The sequence below is a fragment of the Pseudoliparis swirei genome, chromosome 8 (genome assembly GCF_029220125.1).
Source record: "Pseudoliparis swirei isolate HS2019 ecotype Mariana Trench chromosome 8, NWPU_hadal_v1, whole genome shotgun sequence".
In the NCBI taxonomy this organism is placed as follows: Eukaryota; Metazoa; Chordata; class Actinopteri; order Perciformes; family Liparidae; genus Pseudoliparis; species Pseudoliparis swirei.
Window position 1 is genome coordinate 4365048 of NC_079395.1, and position 26226 is coordinate 4391273.

The 26226-nt window shown below is 44.7% G+C and overlaps 1 protein-coding gene and 1 long non-coding RNA gene across 6 annotated transcripts in view; one reads left to right on the top strand and one right to left on the bottom strand.

The window, feature by feature from the left end:
- LOC130198609 (disco-interacting protein 2 homolog C) overlaps nucleotides 1-25922 on the bottom strand; it is a 141837-nt gene extending 115915 nt beyond the window's left edge. For 4 of the 5 annotated variants that reach the window (XM_056421837.1, XM_056421835.1, XM_056421836.1 and 1 more), the window contains exon 1: nucleotides 7324-7545. In XM_056421837.1, coding sequence (XP_056277812.1) covers nucleotides 7324-7456 — 133 coding nt within the window. In that variant the 5' untranslated portion in view covers nucleotides 7457-7545. Of the gene's footprint in view, nucleotides 1-7323; nucleotides 7546-25670 lie in introns of those variants that run through there. The other variant, XM_056421838.1, reaches the window with a different exon arrangement.
- LOC130198611 (uncharacterized) lies at nucleotides 15248-17178 on the top strand. Its single transcript, XR_008832648.1, has 3 exons — nucleotides 15248-15353; nucleotides 15549-15626; nucleotides 16918-17178. It is a non-coding gene; the product is annotated as an uncharacterized LOC130198611 (long non-coding RNA).
- Nucleotides 25923-26226: the final 304 nt, after the last annotated feature.

The window sequence follows — 26226 nt, forward strand, 5'->3', positions numbered from 1 at the left end:
CCCAAACACATTTACGATCATCAGCTGCAATTAATGAGCCAACCGGAGTGTCTTTCCCCCAGGGAAATGACCTCTGACCCCAAAAAGGGGGGGGGGGGGTATCACAGGTACTGGAGTCCCAGAGCGGGCGTACAGAAGCCCAAGGGAGCTGTTGAGGTTCAGGAGGAGAGGGCGAGTCCACAGCAGCGAGCCTGGAGACCAGCAGGGCGAGCGTGACACTCATGAGACGTCTTCTTCTGGCGTGGCTGCACATCATTTTAAAATATTTAGTTCTTAAAATTTATTTTAACGGTTGGATGAGCAGACGTTCACACCTCTTGTATTAAAACTTGTTTCATGTTTTTCCATCTTACTGATCAATCCTAACCAGTGTTGCACAATACTTAGGAAAGTAAATGTAACTGTAAAAATGCAAGGGAGTTAACTTCATTAAATAACAACTATTATTTCATATAAGATCATTACAAGAGCTGGATCTGAGATCAGTCACAAGACAATATGTCATAATAAAGAGCAAAGAGGTCATAATTGCACAGTAATAATATTTATGGGCAGTTTTTTATAATGATGATGGGATTTGTTCTTAACATCTATGAATTAGATCCCATCTGGTAATTAAAAAAGTCATAATTATGAGATACAGAAATAGTTATAAGGAAATAATGATGCGCTTGGACTATTAAGAAAAATATTAGTGTAAAAAAAAGGCTTTTATAAAAATCTCTGTCTTATTCAAAGTCAAATTAGGAAATAAATAAGATAATAAACATAACTCTAAACTTGGATTCTTTTTTTCTCAAATGAAAGATTCACAGTAATTAAACATCCACTAAACACTTCTTCACACTTCCTAGAATAAAAGATCTAAACATTGAACAAAACATGAATACGACTATGAATGTCGTCAATAACCGTTATATCCAAAAATAAAAAATGTATATTCAAGTTAATATTCCACATCTGATAATATCACATACATAACCCAGCACCGCTTTAATCAAATCTTTAATAAAGTCATGGTTTCCGACTCAAGTGAAAATCTGAAGTCTGATGACCATCGCTCTTTCCAACAATACTTATTTGGAAATTATGGAGATTTTTGAAAGGGCGGGGGAGGGCGCTGCAGCGGTTTATGATGAGTCATCACATTGTTACCCCTCGTTTCCGACGGAGGCTCCGTGTGTGAAGATCACAAACCGATCCAATTGTAGTGACAGCGAAATGAGTCCAAAGCACATATCCTCTGTGTGTGTGTGTGCGTGTGTGTGTGTTTTGGAGTTCCTACACCCCCCCCTCCTCCCCCGGACAGCTCTAGTCGGAAAACGTGACCTCGGTAAATCGGAAAATCTCTTATTTTAGCCCTTAAATCAACTTAAACAGCAATTTAAAAGATGAAACATTACCATCCCGGTTCATAAAGAACACACAGCATGTGTCATGAGGTCATTAATTAATGGGATCGTTGCTCCGTAGATCCGGTTTGAGATCAAAATGTGGGTCGGAGATGATTGGGGGGGGGGGGAACCACCACCTGCGAGCCGCTTTCTTTCCCCATTTGCCTTCCTCTCCGTTCAGCTCCCCGAAGACGAGGGTTGAAACAGAAGGGCCGAACATACGGAGCCCTGCAGTAGAGAGAAATGCATTGTGGGAGGTGTTTATGGAGAGCAGGGGGGGAGAAAGAGAGAGAGGACCTCGTGGGAGTTTGTCACCAATTGTCTAAAGGGCTAAAAATCGGTGAGGGAATCTGTTTTATCGCATCTTCTCTCGAAAGAAGAGATTTTCCACCTCAGCCGAGACGTTTATTACACGACTTAATTTTCGGAAAACAAATATTATCCGTCACCAGATGCAACCGGTGTATCTATATCATCATTTAATCTTCAAATCCTGAGATTTTCAGTCTCTTAACTTGGACTAAAAACTACAATCTGCTGTAATTCGCGCCTCTTTTCAAGGTTTTCAGCCAACAAAAACAGCCCGAAACTAGAATGGGCACTCGGTAGAGCGCATACCTTCGCATATCACAAGGTTGGGCATTGAATTATGAACATTTTGGCATTAGTTGCATGGCAATTGGATAAAAATTTACCGTGCTATGGTAAAAAGAAGATGTTGACCTATCCATGACCTTGACCTTGACCTTTGACCCGATTGATCCCAAAATCTAATCAAATGGTCCCCGGATTATAACCAATCATCCCACCAAATTTCATGCGATTCAGTTTAAAACTTTTTTTGTTATGCGAATAACACGCATACAAATAAATAAATACACGGCGATCAAAACATAACCTTCCGCATTTTCAATGCGAAGGTAAAAAACAAACATTTACGTCCCCCTTACGTGAAACATGGATCGAGTCAAGTCACTGACGTCTCTATGGAACGTCGTTGTTAAGTTGTTTTTTTAAAAGCAGTTTTTTACGCTCTTTACATTGTAAACAATCACATCATCAACAGATGGTTTAACGTGATTCAGATTGGGAGGAAAAAGGAGCGGTTTGGCCCATTTAGACAGGTTTCTAAAGATGATTATTAACTTTAAAACACCAAAACAATCGTTGCTGCGTCCTAAACTCACAGCGGGGGAAAGGAAACGGTTGAATAACAACGATAAGAACTCCTGGTCCGATGTCAGGTGTTTAACCGCCAACCGATTGACCCGAAGAAACGTCCCTCGCATTCGTCAGAGCAGCAGACGCCTCGCCTCTCTGTGGCCGTGGCAACGGCGATGACCTCATTCAGCTGCCAACGCTCGTCCCCAAAGGGCGAAGCTGCAGAACCATAACACGGACATACTCTGAGCCACGCCGACAGCCACCGGTCCGGACCGCTGGAGGATTCTGAGACCGTTGGTCACCGTGTTTTTTTGGACCACGGATTGTTTTCAACGTCAGTTAAACTTTTGATTATTCTCCCGATCGATCGATCGGTCGTCTGTTCTTTTAAAGAAGAAGAAAATGACGATTAAATCCAGAGACGACGTCTTCAAATGTCTCGTTTTGTCCTCCGAGATGTTCGGTTGGCCAGAAAATATGTATTTAAGAAGCTGGAATCAGAGAATTTGAACTCTTTTTTCTCTTAAATAATTACCCAAAGCCTGTCGGGTTTTTATGAGGTGAACAGATGAGAGAAAAAGTTGGACATGGAAGTGAAAACAGAGTAAAGAGGGGTTTTCTGAGGACTGTCGTGTCTAAATGTGTCTTTCTTTGCAAACATGTATACAAATTAACACAAATAAATACACAGTCCAGACTTCAACCACCAGATACTGGACAATCCTCCAAAAAGTCCTGCATTGAATACACAACCGATGATTTACAGAGTTTTAGAACGACGCGACTCTTCCTTGCGTCCAGAGTGGTGAAAGTACGGTTAAGTTAACGCAACTAAAATGGTTGTCAGGGGTTACGAAAAGAGAAGAGAAGGCTCATATATATAGTCCAAAATGTGGAAACCATAGGAGGCAGATATCTCCATGTGATTCATGGAGATATCGTGCGGGACGCGGCGGCTCGGCCTGACTTCCATCCAAAAGCCAGCCGGCGGCCATCTGCTCGGGAAGCGTCTTCCACCTCGATGGAGAGACGGAGGGATGGAGGGATGGAGGGATGGAGCGCGTACCGATGGTCGGAGGTTTCTCTTCTCCAACGAGACGATCGGAGCGAAGCCGTTCTGGATCGCTAACGCTCGACCTCGAGGCCACGGGACGTTAAATATTTAGCACGAACCGGCCGGATTGAGACGTGATTTTGGTTGGATGGCGACGGTTGAAGACGCGGAGAGATTTGAAGGAATGCTCGGATTATAAATAATTACAGCTCCGATGTTTTATAAATCTCTCGACAATCCAGAACAAGGAAAAGAAAATAGGTATTTCTGTGTTTGAGAAATCGGAAGAAGAAGAATGAAAAAGCTTCGTCCCACAGCTGTTGGTTTTGAATCGACGGAAAACAACGAGATTAGAGTCACATGGATGAGAGGAAGAGAGAGAGAGAGGATGTGGGAGGATGGGGACAGGAAGAGAGGCAATGGGAGTACCGGGCGAGAGAATACAGGTGTTATTGAGACGTGAAGGCTCACATATCGGTGTTAGGGGCCACCGCAGAGAGAGAGACACGCCCATCGCTGACCTCCGTTAAAGGTCAACGATCGACTCCTCTCTTCATCTTCCTCAGATCTTTAAACCAACTGACTGAGATCAAACCGACTTATTGGCAACAAGGTGCATCCCAAAGCTTTCTTTGAACAGGTGATAACTAGACGCCCCACAGAGAATACCTTTAAGGTCTTTATAATTAATTATTAAAGTCGAGCGTGTTTTAAATTCCAAACTCCATTGGGGGTTTAGACTGTGATGTAAAAAGACAGTCAAAATGCATGGGAATCCAAAACCGGCCAATCAGGACGCGTTCACGAGCGAGGGAGGGAGCGAGGGAGGGAGGGAGTGAGGGAGTGAGGGAGCGAGGGAGTGAGGGAGGCAGATAATCACGGTGTTTGTAAAGTGTTTATAAATCTTTGAACCAAAGTGTCCCGAGGTTCCCAAACTCCCCCGCTCTCTCAGAGGGAAGGAAATGGCACGCGCTTCATCCTTTCAAAATAAAAGTAAAAGTGAGTCAAATAAATGGTTTCAACATTTGCAGGAATTTTTTTTTCTAAACTATTAAATTATTCAATACCACTGATTTAACTTCTCTGCCTGCTTCTCAGCAAAGGCAGAGCAGTGATGTCATATACCACTTGAGCTGGAAAAAAATAGTAAGGCCACGTTTTATATTCTATCAAACACACACACACACACACACTCACACACAGACACTCGGCGGCAGACTGTTTTGTCTGGGAGGTATAAACAGGCATGAAAACGGGTCAGGGGTGAAAAAGGTGAGAAGGATAGGCGCGCGGGGGTGGTGCTGGTGACTTCCACGAACATCGATGTTGGACGTTGTATGATAATCTATAGTTCCTCCATTCTGACACCAAGTCAGTGGGCCCTATAATAATAGTAATATTGTATATAATATAGTCATTCATGAACCAACTTCCTTTTTTTTTGGCGTGAACAAGTCTTCAAGTCTTGTGCTCTGCTGAGCCATGAGTCTGTTCCTCGAGTCTGTTCCTTGAGTCTGTTCTGCCTCTACCTGGTTGTCACGATCTTCTAATCCAGGGGTGTCAAACTCATTTTCACCGAGGGCCACATCCGCCTCATGGCTGCCCTCAAAGGGCCGGTTGTCACTAACACGGTATAATTCTAACTACTCCAGAACATATTGTTAAATAACTGTCTTTGCATTTGTTTGTTTATTTAGGTGTACTTATATAAATGTATAACTATATATGCAAATGTATTTAATATTATACAATACATCTATTTAATTTAATTATATTTATTTTAACCCACATTACTTTATCAAAGATCAAACAAACATTATTACATTAACTTTGTTAAAATCTTTGTCACAGTTGAGACAGGTGGTTCTCCACTGGTCTGGGTAGTGGTTCTCTACTGGTCTGACTTTGGGACGCACTATCACCCCTGAATGACAAGCTGAGACCTAAATCGAGGGATATTTTTAACTTCTCAAATGTATTTAATGAAAAGATGTTGCAGTTTGAATATCACAGTATGCACAACACAACTATTTAGTAATATTCCCTTTTACAGTCAATTATGAACCAACAAGTGAATCTTAAGGACACAAGAATGTCGTCACATAAAATGACGTGGCGGGCCACGAGTTTGACACGTATGTTCTAATCTATGCCATACCTGCCATAAATATCATGATACTGATACAATACCATATAACAGTACCATAAATACGATCCTGGTATATTTATCTATAATAGTAATAAATAAAATATCTGTATGGTTCACTTTTTACCAACTTTTTCAACACTTAACAAATGGCAGTATTATTAGTATTAGCCTACAAGATATTAATGAAACTACATGGAGCCATCATAGCATTGATTATCACTATGAGACTGTTAGTCTGTATCTGACCAGATGATACAGAGTTCATCAGGATGAGCAGCTGGAGAGTTACAGTAACAGAACTTTACAGACTGAACTTAAACATTTCACTTCTGGCATCTTTTTAATTTTTATTTTTAAAGCCGAAAATTCCGCCACTTAACGGCACTCGCTGCGAGTGTGCGCAGACAGCTCGACACGGAGCAGCGCGTGCGCCTGATCGCTCTTTTAATGAAGTATCGATACTAAAAATATGCTAAATCACATCGCCTTAACGTACGGGTACTTTGTTAGGATCGCTACACCGTGCAGCGTGACAGCAGCAGATAGCGGGCTAACATTCAAGCTAACCTAAACCACCAAACGCTGGACATCTTGACGCTGATTGGCCGAGACGCGACACGTGCCCATCAAAGATGTTCTATTGCGAAAAGCACCACTCCACATTTTCTCCGTGTCCCACTCCAATCTCATAAACGCCGGCCGGCCAATTGACCCCCCCCCTTCCCCCAAAACAAAAACTCTTCGGATCTACACGATTCACGTCAGTCACCTATTTTGGTTTCAAAACGGCGAATTTCGCCGAAAGGTGAGGGATTCTCATGCCTGTATAAAGAAAGAAATCTGGATGCGGGCTGAGCGGCATCTTCCCTGCAGCAGAGAGTGGGCGTGATGCTCTGGATGAGATGCTGGAGGTGGGTGAAATGAAACGGCGCCCTAAAAACAACAACCTCAGATTCAATTGTGGAGCGCAGAGTGTTCCTACAGAAATCTATTTGTATTTAATCCACTTAACCGCGAACCGGGACGCACAAAGACCACAAGAACCCACACAGGGAGGGCGGGACCAGAGGTGGGCGGGACCAGAGGAGGGCGAAACCAGAGGTGGGCGGGACCAGAGGAGGGCGGGACCAGATGTGGGCGGGACCAGAGGAGGGTGGGACCGGAGGTGGGTGGGACCGGAGGAGGGTGGGACCAGAGGAGGGCGGGACCAGAGGTGGGCGGGACCAGAGGAGGGCGGGACCAGAGGTGGGCGGGACCAGAGGAGGGCAGGACCAAAGGTGGGCGAACACGGACGTTTTATTTTGAAAAGATTTCCTCCAGGGCTTTCTGAGCATGACGTGATACTCCAACAGTTCACAGCCCTCGTTGTATTTAACTTTTTAAGCACCAAGGTTTTTTAGGCGAGTGTTGCGTAACTCCGATAGCATGTCTGTAGTTGTTGTTGTTGGCTTAAACCAGCCGGAGTCACGGTCACTCAACAATCTGGGGTAACACAACAGGAACGCACACACAAAGCCACACACACACACACAGCTAACGAGACGTTTCACAGTCTCACTTACTGGCTCCCAGCTCTCCCAGTTGCCGGGCAGTGTGAGGAAAACCAACCCCGAGAGAAGAGAAGGGAGGCCTGTGTAACGCAAGACTTCCCCGAAGAAGAAAAAAAAAAAAAGAAGAAAACGTACAATGGCTCATTTGAAGCGGCACAGAAAAGTCCCATTGTTCAGGATTACACAACCGAGCGAGGAGGAGGTCATTTGATGCTATTGATTAGCCAATATGGGGGGGGGGGGGGGTATGGAAAAACCTTTTCTTTTTCTTTTCTTGTTGCCTGTAAGGAGCAAATGATGAAACCCCCGTACTTCCTTCCTGCACATGGAGGATCAGCTCCAGTGGGAGGCGGAGCTTCTTTAACCAGCTCGCCCGGACGAGGGAGGAGGACCACGAATCATCCATCTTCATCAGTCAGTCAGACTTAGATAATCCTGTCACCGCTTAGCAGGAAAGACATTGACACCCAACTCACACACACACACACACACACACACTCCCTCTCTGTGCATTGAGACGAGGCCGTGTGCACATTAACTGATGAGGTTTCCGCCCCCCCTTCTTCTTCTTTTTTTACCCCGAGCAGTTTCCTCTGCATTTTTTTGTGCTCCTGTCACATTTTTCTCGACGTGGCCTCATTCGTCTCCACAATATAAAAAGTCCTGCTGCAACAGTACCGTCACGACTCGAAGCGGAAAGAACCGAAACGTGACTTTAGTGCAGAATAACGCCGTTAAAAAAGAACACGGAAAAGAAAATTAGATTTTTTGTGATCATTTATTATTCTTTTGGGGAATGAGGACTGCGATTATTCACAAGTAGAAAACCATAAAATGATTTATATCGAAAGTGTTCGGGGATGCAATAATAAGTAAAAACTCTGCCTTGATAAACATGCTTTGCTTTGTTCATATTTTAAAAATCATGACTTTCTTTTGTTTTATTAATTTATATATGCGTATTTGAGTCGCATTGATTGAAAACGACAAAGAACATATAATTTTTTTCCAAAATTGTTAAATAAATGTCGGTTTACGAAGTCATTATTTTTTACTGGGAATATAAATAATAATATAAGTAATTTAGACTAACTGGACATTTTCATTTTATAACATTTAATCCATTTTTTTAAATTTTGGTGGCACGGAAAACAAATAAATTAATTAGTTAAACCAACAAAAAATCATTTTTAATATTGAGAGAAAGTTTCAGGTCAACATTGATTAAAGTTACAAGTGGGGAGGAAATATGAAACAAAATATGTTCGGAGATCAAGAATATAAAGTTGTGAAATAGTCTAAATGTAAAAATAAATCAGTGTCACGTTCAATCGTCAATTTTTATAATTCTCGAGTGTTTATTCTGTGAAGCGTGTGTGAAAGTGTTTAACCCTGTTTTAATCCAGAAGGTCGATGCACGTGGTTGACGGTTGCAGGGTTTGACCTTGTGACCTCGTGACCTCTCAACCCCCCAAAACAAAGCTACTTTAAACTGAAATGTTAACCAGCTGCTTTCTTTCTTCTTCATCCACATGAGCAGTTGCTGCAAAGTCGTTTTCATGACTCCATAATCACGCGGAGACCGTTTCTCTTTGTTCGGGTTGATTACTCGAGATATAAATCCGCCCCCAGGACATGGAGCCCAGCCAACGGCACCGAAATGCAAATGAGGTTCATTCTCTCTTTAAAACTAAATAAAGAGAAGAAAATAAAGAAGAAGGAAAAAGGTGTTAGCGCTTCTCCACCGAGTCAGATTTCAAGATTGAAGTGAAAATTATACAAATAAACAAACAATGCACAGCAACCCAAACACCAACCTGAGCCCCTCGAATACGTCTGTTCTTTAGAAAAGTGGGGAAACCAAATAATGGCGCTCATCTTTGGGGTCAGCTGACCTCTGAAGTCCAACACAGTTCATGTGTCACACCATCAGGTTACATGTCAAAGTCTTGCATTTATAATCAGATTTAAAGTTACGGTGAGGAACAGGTATCTGGTTCTGAACCATGTAGTCCTGGTCCTCTTCAGACCTCCATCAGTAAAGGAGACCATCATAGAGAAGATGGTCTGTTTCTATAAGAGTTATTCTTAAAAAAGGTCCTCGGTGGAAACCAGACGACATCATCCAGGTTTACCAGGACCTCCTTAAGTTCAAGCTCCAGTCCACCGTGGACGGACCCAGATCCAGCAGAGACCAGTCCACCGTGGACGGACCCAGATCCAGCAGAGACCAGTCCACCGTGGACAGACCCAGATCCAGCAGAGACCAGTCCACCGTGGACAGACCCAGATCCAGCAGAGACCAGTCCACCGTGGACAGACCCAGATCCAGTAGAGACCAGTCCACCGTGGACAGACCCAGATCCAGGACTGAGAGGGGCAGACTGTCAGACCCTGCTGCGTTGAAATTAGAGGCGTTTAGAGGCACTACCACTTTACTCCACAGGGGGCGCCACCAACGACAAAACATGAACGTTTCGGTGAAATAACTTAAAGTAAAAACACAATTCAAAAGGTTAGGAAATAAATAGAACGCTTGATGTTTGATGCCCTCGACCTGTTGCGCAGCACCACAACCACAGAGTCACGGAGGCCGCGAGCACCTGGGAGTCCCCGAACAGGGAGGGAGGGAGGGAGGAGAGGAGGGAGGAGGGAGGGAGGGAGGGAGGGAGGAGGGTTTCTGTTTGGCAAGTTCAGAGGCACTTCTATTTACATATGTAAAAGACACCATCTGGAGTACTGTAAACCTCCAACGCCCCGCCGAGCCACACTTGGCCGCGCTCCAGACGGCCAACAGTCGGCTCCGAGGGTTCGATCCCGTCCTCAAAAGAGGTGCAGCGACATGGTTTGGGGGGGGGGGGGGGGGGTCCAGGCTCTCCAGCGGTTCCTCCTACGTCGGGTTTTTCGGGGCAGCTTTAAATGTCATGCAGCTACACCGTTTATTGGAGCCAGAAGCTCGGTCCTTGAACACATCACGTGCAACGAAATTGTGATATTTCATAGAAAATATGTGATTCAACTCATTTAAAGTCTCACCCTAAATAAAGCGTTTACTTTCACCGGTACAGGGAGAGAGAAACATGACATTCTGAGCTCCTCAGAGCCACCAGGAAGCCATGAGTGAGTCTCTCAATTAAAGTTTTAGAAACATGAAGTCTAAAAAAAGAAATTAATAATTATTTTGCAGCCAAATCAAATTTGATTTTAAAACGTGTTTGCTGCGTCTTCCTTTACACAGGGTTCATGCACATGTTGACCAATGGGTGTCCAGGACTTTAAACCAAATTTCGATGACCAAGAATTTTGTGAAAACTTGAAAAAGTGAGAAAATGTTGTGTTTAAACTAACAATGACAATTATACTGTATGCTTTGATATATATATATATAATATAACAAATTTCCATGACTTTTCCAAAACTTTCTCAATTACTTTTCCAGGCCTGGTAATAACCATTTTGAAATGCCGTGACTTTTCCAGGTTTTCCATGACCGTACGAACCCCGTCCACAGGGCTTGTAAAAAGGTCATAAAGTAGTCCGTAAACATGAGATACGAGTTAACGGATCCCTCCGATCCCTCCTCGGCGCCGTGGAGGTCGGTCCGCGGCGTCCTGACTCCACGTCGTGTTTGAACGCCTTCTGGCGTGACGCCGACAAACCCGTCGAGCTCGAACGCCCGAGCGCAGCTTAAAGCGGCGAGAACGTTACGTATTCGGTCTCCTGCGTGCGTGTCAAACTTTTCCCCGACAGTGTGCAGATCCTCCAGCTGTTTTTTTTTGGGCCCCGTTTACTTAGAAGCCGACCGTTGCCGGTAACAACCGCCTCTTTGTGCCCACGTGTGGTTCTTCTCCTGGGGGATAAAACTCTGTCCACGTGGTATACTGTAACTAATCTGCCCCCCCCCCCCCCACCCTCCTGCTTTTGGTTTATCACCCCGACATGCCGAGAGACGAACGGAGTAGCCAGACCTCCAGCCCCCCCCCCCTCCCCGGCGGCGCATTGTTAACATTCGCGGCACAAAGCTCCTCTTATACCCGTCTCCTCCCGTCTCCGAGAGCCGACCCGACGTTCCTCATCTCCAGAGCGGTTAGAAACCAGTTTTTTTTTGGGGAGGAATGTCTTTTAGGATGAGGGCAGTTTATTTGTTTAACATTTTTTCGGAGGATTCCAGGGATAAGCAGATGGAATTCATCACTTGTTCTTGTTTTGGAGCGCGGACCAGCAGATCCGAGGTGTTAGGAACACGCTTCAGAGTTCCAGAACCAGAAGTTCAGTTCGATATCTGCAACTATTCACACTTCTTTGTGTAAAAAGGTGTCACAACACTTGTTTTGGGATTGAAAACAATTGCCCCCGCATGAACGAGCATCAGCTCCAAGGCCAATTCAGGAATTATTAACAGCTCAGAGTCCAGACCGATAAAATCAATGTTTCTTAGAGTCTGTTGGATGTCTAAATAAGGGACTGGCTTAATACAGGTAGCAACTAGAATGGGCACTCGGTAGAGCGCATACCTTCGCATATCACAAGATTGGGCATTGAATTATGAACATGTTGGCATTGGTTGCATGCCAATTGGATACAAATTGACCGCGCTATGGTAAAAAGAAGATTTTGACCTTTTCATGACATTGACCTTGACCTTTGACCCGATCGACCCCGAAATCTAATCAAATGGTCCCCGGATAATAACCAATCATCCCACCAAATTTCATGCGATTCGGTTTAATACTTTTTGAGTTATGCGAGTAACACGCATACAAATAAATAAATAAATACACAGCGATCAAAACATAACCTTCGAAGGTAATAAGAGTTGAGGGGGGGGGGATTTCTTATTGTTCAGATGGGGTGTTGCAAGTCTCACAGCAGTCCAAGTCTAAGGTTGTTCTACAAGTCGACTAACTTCTCTCTCCAACCTTTTATGAAGGCAGCGTTTATTGCATCAGATCGAGATAGGCGTACCTAATAAAGACCTGCCGATTAGCCGGTAGAGTCGTCATCCGTCCCGCTCTGACGGCGCCTGTTCAAACGGAGAGCGGCGCAAAGTCCATCGGAGACACCTCAGCAGGCCTCGCCTGGTTGTTCGTTCATCTTATTAACGCTCCGTTCCCGAGGTCACGAGGAACCTCGTTTCCTCAAGCAACGCGCAAATAAAAGATGTTTTAAAAATATATATATGTTTTAAAAATATATATATATTTTGCGTGAGCTACTCGGCAAAGAATGTTGGAGGGGAAGAGGAAGACGAGGAGAATCCACGGGAAACGTTCGGCGTACCTCTCGACAAAGCTACAGTGTTCACCTCCAGGAGAGGGGGGGGGGAGGTCAGACACAGAGCCTCCATTGACCCGGTGATGCTGAGGTTTCCCGTTGGTTTCAGATGGTTGAGAGTGTAAAAAACCCGAAATGCAGCGTAAATGGCATTAAAGAATAAGCCCAGAAAGGTCACTGAAAGAGTCAGGAACAACAAGCGACGAGGATGAAACCAACTGACGGGGGGGAGAGACACTCACAGTGTAATCAAGCGGCCTTCAGGGAAGGAGGGGGGGGGGGAGACACATCCGCCACACAGGAGCTGCGCTACTCGTTGCTCCGCAGAGGACCTAATAAAGCTGTTTAAACTGATTAAGTGCCTCATTGTCCGACCCGGGGCACAGTTCATCCCCCCCCCCCCCCTCATCCAGACGGGAGGAACGGTATCACCCCCGTGGGATTATTGAGTGAGAGCACTTTGGTCTCCAGAGAGCTCCAAACGGTTAAAAAGAAAAAAAACGATGAGCTGAGAGGAAGTTTTTAAGAATCACTTTTTAAAAAAATTTGGATGTAGCCCGTAAACGTCTCTGGTGTCGACCTGTCAATCACCTTGTAGCCCCGCCCCTAAAGCATCCCCTGCTTTATGTTCCGACTCTAAACGACCATAAAGTACTAAATGATGACATCATGCTGTATAGAAGAAGACTTGAAACTAGAGATTGAGACGATTGAATGTTTGCTGAGGGAAAACATCAAGAGAGAAGTAGAGTCACTATATAGACTTCTATACAACCAGGGGAGTCGCCGCCTGGTGGTCAGGAGAGAGAATGCAGTTTTAAGACATGAAGCATAGACTTCTATACAACCAGAGGAGTCACCCCCTGGTGGTCAGGAGAGAGAATGCAGCTTTATCACATGAAGCATAGACTTCTATACAACCAGAGGAGTCGCCGCCTGGTGGTCAGGAGAGAGAATGCAGCTTTATCACATGAAGTATAGACTTCTATACAACCAGAGTGGTCGCCGCCTGGTGGTCAGGAGAGAGAATGCAGGTTTAAGACATTGGCTTCACTCGTCTGCATAAAGGTGTTTGTTACGAATAACAATCTGGTGCAGGATGTGGCGTTCAATACATCGCCATCATCAACACGGAGAAAAGGAAAACGAGTCGAGAGGGATCCTCGCGGGTCACGGGGTCAAAGCTGGAGCTAACTGCTACAGCGAACACACGCAGGATGGAGAGAGGAAACGCATCGACTGAAAGGCAAACATCTCAGTGTTTGAAAAGTGTTTCCTCATCACTTTCATGTATTTCCCGAGAGAAAGGTCAGGGGAGTTTTTTGCTTTGGTTTTTTTCTCCCTTCACCTCTTGAGACCTCACTTTCTCCCCCTCGCAGCGCTCTGGCCTCAGCGGCAGGTGGGAAGTGTCAAAGAGGGGAGAAAACAGGCGAGAGAGGGCTGAAAGTGCCTGTCTGAGCGGCTTAATGATGCAATCTGCCAGAAACACCCCCTTTCCCTCCCTCCCTCCCTCCCTCCTTCCCTGAATCCCCCTCCCCTCCTCACTCCAGCAATGACATCACCTCCTGGAGAAGCAGCATGGCAGAGAACCGTTGCGTGGCTGCGAGCAAGTCGTTGGAAGAAAAAACTATTTCCAACAGCAGTTACGTTACTTTGAGCCGTCGCAAATTGTTTCCAAGATTAGTGACTTCATGTGTTGTGAATCCACAGAAGAAAATGAAAACACATTCATCGTTACTTTTGAGTTGTTTTTATGATGCAAGTTCATCGTGCGTCACAGTCTGACAAATTATATAAAGAGTTTACTTCCGGAAGAGAAATACGTAACTTCTAATGTCGGCTGCTTTTAGTCTTGGTTGTAGAATCAAACAGAGTCCGAAGAAGTTTCCTCATCTGCAAGGCAATTGATTGTCACTGTAGTATTGACGAGTGTAGTCCAGATGGTGTAGTATTGACCAGTGTAGTCCAGTTACAAAAGTATTGACTCGTGTAGTATTGACCAGTGTAGTCCAGTTATTGTAGTATTGAGGTGTAGTCCAGAGGGTGTAGTATTGACGAGTGTAGTCCAGAGGGTGTAGTATTGACGAGTGTAGTCCAGTTACTGTAGTATTGACGAGTGTAGTCCAGGCGGTGTAGTATTGACGAGTGTAGTCCAGAGGGTGTAGTATTGACGAGTGTAGTCCAGAGGGTGTAGTATTGACGAGTGTAGTCCAATTACTGTAGTATTGACGAGTGTAGTCCAGTTACTGTAGTATTGACGAGTGTAGTCCAGTGGGTGTAGTATTGACGAGTGTAGTCATTCACAAGCTGCCTTGGAGGACAGAGGGTTTACAGGGTGTAAACCTCTTGTTATGGCAGAGCGTGAAGTCTCCCGGTCAGATGGGATTAACCCTAAATGGCCTTTCATGGCTGAGCTCATCAGGTCTGCAGTCTGGACTCTCCTTCAGCACAGAAACAAACAACTCCCGGACAGCAGATCATTCATTATCAATGACTTCTCACATGGGAAAAGAACAGTCGTCTCCTGGAGGAAAGATCTCTGGCTGTCGGCCTCATCCACCTCCTGGGGTTTAATACTTCCTTGGTTAAGAATTGCATGACATACAAAATAAGTTATTGGGTATCTAAGGCATTTTTTTAAATTAGGTATAGCTAAGAATGCTGGATGAGACCAGAATGGTGCAGCAACAAGAGTCACTTTTTTTGCTACATGCATGCGGTCCTTCAAAATAAAGTACCGTCTTCATCGAAAAACCACTCACAACTAGGTAGGTTTTGGAAAAAAAATACTTAAATACGTATGTGGCCTTACTTAAGTGCGGAAGTGGCGTGACAAATAAGTCTATTAGGACTGTTTCTGTTTGACCCATCCACCCTGTGTGTGTTGTTGCTGTCTTTATACTTCCTGGATCATGATTACGTTGATTCAATACCAATCTGTTCATTTTTATATCTAATTACAGCGCATTCATCTGCGTGCTATAGCTCCGAATGCCGTACGAGAACAATCTGCCCCACGACCGACTCCCCTATTCACCATGGTTAGTGGTACACAACATTTTACCCAGAAACCCCTTCTCAGTCTGATCCCCTAAACAAAGTCAAAGAATCAGCTGCCAACAAACGTCTTCATTTAAAAACCTCATCAAAATAAAACGGGCTCCAAATAAAGACTCTTTAAGTCGATCCACTAAGCAACGCGCACAATCACCACGAATGTAATCTCGTTAAGTGTTGATTCTGCAGGAAACTCGAACTTTGTTGTCACGATCAGCACCCGGCCGCTCGCTGAAGCCAATTAGGTGATTGAGAAGCTTTTTGTAAAACTGGCCTCCTGAAACTTGACATTGATCGGACGGACAGGGGAGGCGGAGCCTATGAAAATGCTGATCGGGGGTCTTCTGATTGCGCTAATGGCAGATGGAGCGGCCGAAGCCCATTACAACGAGCATCCAAAGGGGTTTTTCTTTCACGAATCGCCTGAGCCAGCACAAATGTCATCTCCGTTCAGCTCAGGAGGAGGAGGAGGAGAAGGAGGAGAAGGAGGAGGAGGATGAACACTCCCTCATCTCAGACATGTTGAGAGGAACATTGAGATCTTTTTCTGACATTGGGATAAAGACGAAAAGCAACTTCTGCATCTTATCAAGTTATTTCTGCTCAGAATCAAATCCTGAAAAGGGGAAAATCTACAAATGAAGTTTGACTATTTAAATGTCAAGAGTGATAAAAGTGTTTCTGTTATTTTGTCCACTACCTTCTCGGCTTTAATGTAATTGGAAAGGCGAATCAATCCCATTTTCAGACCTGGAATAAGTAGCAATGCTGAGTTTGTCTTTCTTTAAAAGAGAGATTTTAATTTTGTTTATCTGATCAATTGCTACTTTATTACAAAAGATCTTTAGCATAAGAAACAAAGATTAAAAAGATAACTTTACAACACTAAAGTTATTGTAATGATGTGATAATAATGTTATTAAGTTATGATTGTTGACAAACACTGTTTTACTACTCCGCACCTTAACGGTTTTAAGTAAAGTTACCAAAGACTTAATATATAATGCATCAAAAATATAAACATAAAGCTCTGTAAAGTAATCAATAACTTAATATATAATACATAAAAAATATAAATGTGAAAGTAACCAGACTTAATATATAATCCGTCAAAAATATAAAGGTAAAGGTGAGTGTGGTGACCCCGACGCGGCAAAACCGCCTTCATACGAGCATGAGAAGACGGTTGACGTCTGAAACTGTATTTCCATTCTTCCTGCACTCAAATCATATCCTCAGAAGCTTTTGTTGTGCTCCCTCTCGGCGTGCCGTCAGTCCCTTCGACTGGACGTCAAGCCGAGAACCGGCGCCCCGAAACCCGCCGGCTGTCCGACCCGCTGACATCCCCCGGCCCTCGGCGTTGTTGTGCTGACAGCGAGGGCGCATGAATATTTATGGCGCTCCCTGACGAGCATGTGGACGGACATGCATGTTTATACATCTGCACCTCACTGCTGGGGTTGGATGGGTTTTTTAAAAGCTGTGTTAATCCACTGATGTGTTTATGTTTGGACTGCAAAAATAAAAATGTATATTTAAATCTGAAATTTACCCATTAAGTTATTGGATTCAGGCTTTTTTAGACATTTTATTCCAGTGCATTAATGTTATTTTCATTCTGAACCCCGAGCAGTGAGTAAGAGAACTCAAACATATCTTGTGTGCAGTATAATGAAGAGTAATGATATCGTGAATCATGAAGAAAAAAAATAAGTGCACAGTCAATTTATTTCATAATATATATTTGTTAAATTTAAAAATCAAATTTTTTTTTTTTTACGAGGTGCCTAAAAGTTTTGACCAATGTTGGGGGGAGAAATAATAATAACTGAGGTTACACATGCTATGAACATTTTACTATTTACATTTTTTTCCAACCTTTTCTTAAAACCGCTCCTCTGTGTTTAGCATCCGGCAGTTCAGGCAAAGATTCACAGATATTTTCTTTTGTGTTTGAGAAGCGATTATTATTTTTGTAACTCTCTCCTCGACGGCCTCGAGAGCTTCTTCGTACAAAAAGAGATGAAAAGGAAGACGAGGCCGCTCGGGGACGAGGGAGCGAGCTGTGGCTCAGATGAAGAATAATAATATTTTGTGGGGAATCCCATTCGGGCTGCTGAAGAAAACACAACTTTCCCTTTAGTTTTTCTTTCCTGGAGTGGAAGGAACGATTTTACATCCTCTTCTGTGTGCTGACTGACTTTTATGACCTTGTGGGATAACATTTTTTTTTTGTTGATATCTCAATATCACAAATTATGAATTTGCCTCAGCGGGCTTTACAACCTGGACACTGACGACATCCCTGACCTTTGACCTCACATCGGATCAGGAAGAAAACTCCCAAGAAATGGAAAAATACCTTTTAAACGTGGAAAAAAGTGGAGAACCCTTCAAGGGAACAACAGAGGAGGATCCCTCTCCAGGATGCACAGAAGCAACAGATGTCATGTGACCAGAAGCGTTGCTCAACAACAAGGCGACAATTTCAGCAGATGCATTTTCTTTCCTCCGCCTGGTGGAGTCAAGCGAGGACAGCGGCCTCCAGACTTCACCGTCTGGAGTCCTGAATCGCTGAATGAATTTCACCAGGCGTGCTGAAGTAGAAAACCAGGCGCTCTCCATCCCCGCTGCTCGAAATCTTTCGGGAGGAGGGGGAGGAGGAGGGGGAAACAACATCTCTATGGCAACCGCCGGTGTGACGGTGAGACGCTACGATGCCGGAGAAGACGACAGCACCGTCGCGACATCTTCACCCTGCGGCAGATCGGTCTTTGAATACAACACTGAGGTACTTTGAGAGAGAGAGAGAGAGAGAGAGAGAGAGAGAGAGAGAGAGAGAGAGAGAGAGAGAGAGAGAGAGAGGAGGGAGACAGTGCAGTCGGGGAGTATTGATTCATCTACCTGTAGCAGTCAAATTAAATCATTTTGAGATTTCAGACAGAAAATCAGATACATGTACAAGTTCTGCTGAGGAGTAAAATGCTAAATGGAAGAGAGAGAGAGAGAAAAAAACAGACTTTTAAAAAAGGTCATGAAATATATGAAGCATGGGATTTTTTACGAAGCTTTTAAGCAACGTTCACGCTCATTTGTAACATCATTCAAAAAAGGGGTTGATGGGAAATGCATTCTCACTTTGCCACAAAGGTAGAACTAATCGTGTGAGATGATGCCGATGTGCAGTGTAAACTAAACCAGTCATCTTTAATGCAGTTTATTCTCAGTGAAATATCAGCATTTTTACAGCATGAGTTACAGGAACATCCTGGATGCTATTTTTTAAGTTTTCTCATCACTTCAAAAACTGTATCCCAGACTAGCACCTTCTTGTTCTTCATATTACCACCTTCTGTATAGTGTTTTCTTTTATATTTTGTATTTTTTCTGTCTTATTAGAGGGTTATTTCTGCACTAGATGTGCAATGTGTCTGGACTGTTGGTCTATCGGCTCAAATAACCGATAAAACATGTTAGAAATAAGTTTAGCAACCAGAAGGTTCTTTACTTTTTTTAACTTGTTGATCATCACCGAAATAATTAATTGTATTTTCCACCTTGGTGATATCGTTTATGTTATATTTTGCTACTTTGAACTGAAACTGCTGCACATCATTGTCTTGTCTTATTTTACACACGTTCATGAATTAAGCCCACGCTGAATAAACCGTACTGTCCCTTTAACTGGAACTCGGTCCCCTGCAGAAACCTGGACTCAGTTTACTATTTACATCTCTGAGTCACAGTCGGCGTCACTGACAAGATGTGTGTTTTTGAGTAATATATGTATATATATATATATATATGTATTTATGTATATATATGATCAGTTACAGGCTCCGGTCCAAAGGTCGGGCCTCACCCGATCTTCCGATCGCCTCGACAAAGTGTCACTTGTTGTCGTGGCGCCCACCTGTCGAGGCAATCAGGGCGTCGCCCGTATTTAAAAAAACGACTTTGATAAAGTAGTTAATGAAATTTAGTGGACAAAATTAAACTTTTCTTGCAGCTGAATTCGTGCAAACGTCAAAGTTTCAGTTCCGCAGACGACGTAAAAACTTCGATATTATTTTCCCATTTATCATTAAAATACGGTTACAGCAAAAATACCTTTGACCTTTAAACAGTTTGTTTATGACAAATGTCAGTGGACCAACCAGGGCCGTTTGTAGGACTCAAAGAAAGGGGGGGGGGGGGGGGGGCTTCAGCCATCGCATCAGCCTCCCCAAGGTCCTAGTGCCCCGGGGATTATATAATGTTAAATATGATGATAGGCTATTGGATTGTAATTTGAAAGGGGAAAAAACATACAAACCAGAAGGCACGCACATATGTAGCATGTTAGAGTGAGAAATAACGTGTCCATGTGAAAAACAATAGTTTAATGAAATCACCCCCCAAAAGAATTACACCCCATGGACCAATAATCTCGAATAAAGTCGTCGTGAATCATGAAGGGTTCCCCTGAAATAAACGATGGATGAATGTTGAGTGTTAGAATCTCCGCCCCATGTGGAGTTGTAGAAAGAAAGAAAGACGTCATTTTGTGTGCTCGCCCATGACTCGTAAGCGATTCAGTGGAAATGTCAGCGTCTGAATACATTACGCCGTGAAGCTCGGCGAGTTTGGCCTTTTTTTTTTTTCCGAGCGGCAACAAATCCCTCGGTTCAGTTTCGGTTCAACGGACGTCTTTGTTGGCGTCTCGGTTTAGTTTAGTTTAGTTTAGTTTATGAAGGATCCCCATTAGTCTACACCGTAGTGGAGACTATTCTTCCTGGGGTCCAGGCAAAAAAATATGACAATACAAATACATAAAATGCAGTACAGCATGATCAACTAGAATGGGCACTCGGTAGAGCGCACACCTTCGCATATCACAAGATTGGGCATTGAATTATGAACATGTTGGCATTAGTTGCATGCCAATTGGATAAAGATTGACCGCGCTATGATAAAAAGAAGATTTTGACCTTTCCATGACCTTGACCTTTGACCCGATTGATCCCAAAATCTTATCAAATGGTCCCCGGATAATAACCAATCATCCCACCACATTTCATGCGATTCGGTTTAAAACTTTTTGTGTTATGCGAATAACACGCATACAAATAAATAAATAAATACGCGGCGATCAAAACATAACCTTCCGCATTTTCAATGCGAAGGTAATTATCACAAAAACACTTAGAGAACAACATTTACATTAAAAGTTAAATAATAATACCCAAATACCTTAAATACCTAAAATAATAACCTAATCTACTATAATTTCCTTTCTGATTATTGTTGCCTTAAGTTTCCTTTTGAAACCACATTTATTTCTTGTTAGTCACATATGGTCGCGACTAAATAAAAAAGATGTAACGGGGTTGTTTCTGGAGAATCACACAGAGGGAGACTTTACAACTTGTCGGCGTTTTTATGTTTTATTGTTGAATAAGAAATATTTGAAATTTCCCGAGACTCAGTTTACAGCCAGAAAAAACTCATCTGCAACTATTTTGATAGTCGATTAATTTCATTAACTTCCTGCTTCTATTGTGATGATGTGGGCTTTTTTAAAGTTTATATTACTGCACATGTTTGGACTGCTTATCTGGCGAAAAACCAGACATGTTGTACCTTAAATGATGAATGAATATTTAATGTGAATCAGGATGAAACCGGATCCACTTGATATGATTTGATATCGATCAAACCGTCAGGTTGCCGCATCCCAAAAAGATTCCGTGTTGGACGGAAAGACTCAATAACTGCATTCGTGACGATGACTCGACATTTAAAAGATTGAGAGAAGAAGAAAAGAGAGCGGCCTCCCATTGGAGCAACTTAGCGTGATTACAGTGACGAGAAAACGCCGCGTCCGCTCCAGACGGGCTGCCAGGAAGTGTTGCGTGAACGCTCCTTTAATTTCCAGGAAGATCCATTAGCGACGACTCCTTCATCAAGAGAGGAAACCGTGAGGGTCGTGTTGAGAACAGGTCACGTCCTTCATCTCGTTATCAATCAGGGGACGAACGAGAGGAAGTGATAACGGACCAATCGGGATGAAGAATGAACTCAACGAGGCATTGGAGGCCCCGCCCCCCCGGGCTGACTGACAGGTGGTCTCTCGAGGAGAAAAGAAATGGAGGAAATAAATCTGAATTTATAACAGAAAGACAGCAGATACAAAAACGCACAGACACTGCAGTGTGTGTGTGTGTGTGAGTGCGTGAGTGCGTGCCCGTGCTTGTGAGTGTGTGTGTGTGCACATGCTTGTGCGTGTGTGTGCACGTGCTTGTGCATGTGTGTGTGTGCACATGCTTGTGTGTGTGCGCGTGCTTGTGCGTGTGTGTGTGCACATGCTTGTGCGTGTGTGTGCACGTGCTTGTGCATGTGTGTGTGCACATGCTTGTGCGTGTGTGTGCGCGTGCTTGTGAGTGTGTGTGTGTGCACATGCTTGTGCGTGTGTGTGCACGTGCTTGTGTGTGTGTGCACATGCTTGTGCGTGTGTGTGCGCGTGCTTGTGCGTGTGTGTGTGCACGTGCTTGTGCGTGTGTGTGTGCACGTGCTTGTGCGTGTGTGTGTGCTTGTGCGTGTGTGTGCGTGCTTGTGCGTGTGTGTGTGCACGTGCTTGTGTGTGTGTGTGTGCACGTGCTTGTGCGTGTGTGTGTGCACGTGCTTGTGTGTGTGTGTGTGCGTGTGTGCGTGCTTGTGCGTGTGTGTGTGTGCACGTGCTTGTGCGTGTGTGTGCGCGTGCTTGTGCGTGTGTGTGCACGTGCTTGTGCGTGTGTGTGTGTGTGCTTGTGAGTGTGTGTGTGTGCACATGCTTGTGAGTGTGTGTGTGCTTGTGAGTGTGTGTGTGCACGTGCTTGTGTGTGTGTGCACGTGCTTGTGAGTGTGTGTGTGCTTGTGCGTGTGTGTGTGCACGTGCTTGTGAGTGTGTGTGCTTGTGTGCTTGTGCGTGTGTGTGTGCACGTGCTTGTGAGTGTGTGTGCACGTGCTTGTGAGTGTGTGTGCGCGTGCTTGTGAGTGGGTGTGCACGTGCTTGTGTGTGTGTGTGTGCGTGCTTGTGAGTGTGTGTGTGCACGTGCTTGTGTATGTGTGTGTGCGTGCTTGTGAGTGTGTGTGCATGCTTGTGAGTGTGTGTGTGCGCGTGCTTGTGCGTGTGCGTGTGTGTGCTTGTGAGTGTGTGCATGCATGTGCGTGTGTGTGCGCGTGCGTGTGCGTGCGTGCTTGTGCATGTGCGTGTGTGTGTGCGCGTGCGTGCTTGTGCGTGTGCGCGTGCTTGTGAGTGTGTGCTTGTGCGTGTGCGTTTGTGTGTGTGCACGTGCTTGTGAGTGTGTGTGTGTGCGTGCGTGTGTGTGTGTGTGTAATCTGCAGTGTGTTGCAGAGTTTAATATTCAGCCAGCAGCCAGATTAGTTCAGAACAACCTGTCAGTCTGCAGCTGCAGCGAAACAGAAGAGCGTGTGTGTGTGTGTGTGTGTGTGTGTGTGTGTGTGTGTGTGTGTGTGTGTGTGTGTGTGTGTGTGTCTCTGGGTTTGGGTTAACTGGCATGGAAGGGTTTTCTCAAATCGCTGTATTTCTCTGGTTGTGTCACCAGTGAAACATTTTGGGGATCGACTTCCATCAAAACTAATGATTCTTTTGAGAAGTTTGTCCTATTTAGTGAAAACATAATAAAATGTGTCACATGACATTCGATCCCTCACAAAACATTCTGCAGTAAACATCTGGCTTCACTTTCAGAGACTCTGTAGTCGCCGTTTTATGAACCAACACTCGCACAACACACACACGTACATATCCCAGAATGCAATGCAGCAAGAAGCGGAGCGACTGAACCTCCTCTCCATCGGCGAGGAACTCTTCACCGCGTGCCGAATGCTGCAAACGCCTCTCCCCAAGTGCACACGCGACTCTAAAAGGGTTGTCCAGGTGCATTCTGGGAAATGTAGGAACTCCCTCCTCGTGTGTAGGAACGGGTCGAGAGAAATCCGCAAAAGTAATCAAAGTAATCGGGCAAGCGTGGAGCATCTGGAACCGGACCGCTCTTCACGAGACCGATGAGGCGCCGTTGAGCAAGGCAGCGAGCGCCCACAGTCAGAGGCTTCTGGTTCACCGTGTTTACCTTCACGGCAAGAGGAATTAACGACAACCGGAGGAGGAGGAGCTGCGAGGATTGTTTTCCACAAGGGAAGTGTGTGTGGGGGGTGGGGGGGGGGAGAGTTCAATGCCTGAGAAGCCGGAGCGACACCTGACTGTTCCTGAAGTCGTTTCTCTAGGAGGAGGAAGGGATGGTGCGTGGAAAAAAAATTGGGTCAAAGAGTGCGGGATGAAGGGATGGGGGAGGAGGAGGGAGGAGGAGGAGGGAGGAGGGGGGAGGGGAGGAGGAGGAGGGGGGGGGTTACATTGGCTGCCGGCGTGCATTTACAGCATCAGCTAAGCATGTAAATAATGCAGCGGGGCATCTGACCCCATTCTTATGCCCCCCCTCCCAAGACACACTTGTTTACATTGGAGCAACTCTGAGCCAGCGGTTTATATAAAGAAAGAATAAAGGAATGTGTGCCACCTTTTTTTCCCCTCTTCCCCATCCCCATCCCCATCCCCATCCTCCTCCTCCTCTCATTTCCCCCTCATCCAGATTCCTCTGAAAGCTGCAGTGGAAACATTCAAATGCAATGTGTGCATTCACAGTCAGCTGTTAAAGCCTGCGTCCTCTCCTTCCTCTCCTCCTCCCCTCCCTCCCTCCTTCCTCCTTCCTCCTTCCTCCATACATGGCCGAGCTCCGCCGAGAGAGCCACCAGACTCCACCAGAGAGAGAGAGAGAGACGGGGAAACCGCCGCTGAAACATGACACTGTGATCCTCTCCAGGCTGAGAGTGCAGTCTGCAGCAATGTGACATATCAATCTGAGTGAGAAGAGGAGGAAGAGGAGGAGGAGGGAGGGAGGGGGGTGGGGGGGGGGCTAATGAGAAAATCAATAGCGAGCCTACATTTCAGCGTCTTGGAGCCAATATCTGCTCCGGTGTTATGGAAAGAATCTGGAACATAATGGGAATCATTCACCCCCCCCACGCCCACACACACACACACACACCCCTCTGCAGAGTGTGTCATGTGAAGACTGTGTCTGGCAACAGCTGCACTGATCATATGTAGAATAATCTAAACAGCATGCATGCAGCCCCCCCCACACACACACACACACACACACACACACACACACACTCACTCACACTCACAACTCAACTTCTTCTTGACAAACCAGAGAGCTCAATGAGACTTTTAAAAGTGCTCCTTTAAAAAAAAGGTGTTTATCGGCCCGGACTAATTAATAAATCGTTATTTGTATCGTTTTATGTTTTTAACCGGAATAATTTGCGTTTGCAATAAACAATAAAGCGATTTGAACACTTTGTAAAAAGGGAATTATTTATTATTTTTCATCACTTTTGAGGATCACTGGACTTCAACAGTCTCGTTTTGTAGGTTTAATATGTTCCTTTATTGGATTGTTTATCTTTATATTCCCTGACAAGTAGCGGGGGACGTGATGGAGAGAGCAACCCACGAGTAAACAACAACAACCAGGACACTAATAACAACCGGATGACTTGAAAAGAAGCGATTTGGACCCGTAAAGGTAAATTATTTAGTTCCATCACTTATTGGGGGAAGACAGTCGGGCATTGAACGCATCACACCGTTTGGTGCATAGTCTTTATTTTAAGGTCAATACACTTTATCTGACGTGACACCTGGAGCTGCGTTCGTGGTATTCCAAAGAGTACTTTTCAAATATCCATCTGTAATAATGGAGACATTAGTAGTCCCGTCCAGCCTCACCGCCGACACCGCATCCCAGATACGGAGAAACACGGACTCGAACTTGTGACAGTTCAACACCCCCACCTCCTCCTCCTCCCTGCAGCTTCAACTGTGAACCGGTTCCGAACCGAACCGAACCCCCCCCCCTGCAGCAGCATTCGTCGCCCGGGCAGAGCCGCCCGAAGCTCGGCGTAGAGATTCAAGGACTCACCCTCGGATAACTCCAGCTCCAGCTCGGCCAGTCTCGCCCGCACCTCCGCAGTCAGCGGCACCGGGTCCCGGTCCGCCATTCCGCCGTGAGAACCCGTATTATAATCTCTGTTGTTGTTGTTGTTTTTTACCTCCAACGTCTTCTTTTCTGTCTCCGGGCTTCTTCTCCGAGAAACCGACCCCCCCCCCCAAAATAAAAATATCCAAAGTCGGAGGCAGCGGAGTGTCTGCGTGTCTCTGAGCGCGGCGGCGCGGCGCTGTTGCGGTCAAGCTGCGCGCGACGCACCTCGCTACTTCCGGTGGGTTTGTTCTTACCAAAGTAAGAGCCGCAATATTTTTTATTTTTGTGTGTGGATTATAAATACATTGATTTATATATAGTAGAACATTGAGTACTTCCATTTTGTGTCACAATATATGTAGATGTAAATGTTGTACTTTTAACTCTACTTAATAAGAAGGACTATATCCACAGTGAATATATTTATATTTTAAATTAAACTTTCGATTTTTCGTCCTATAATCTGAATTTTTTCATCTCATAATCTAGATTTTTG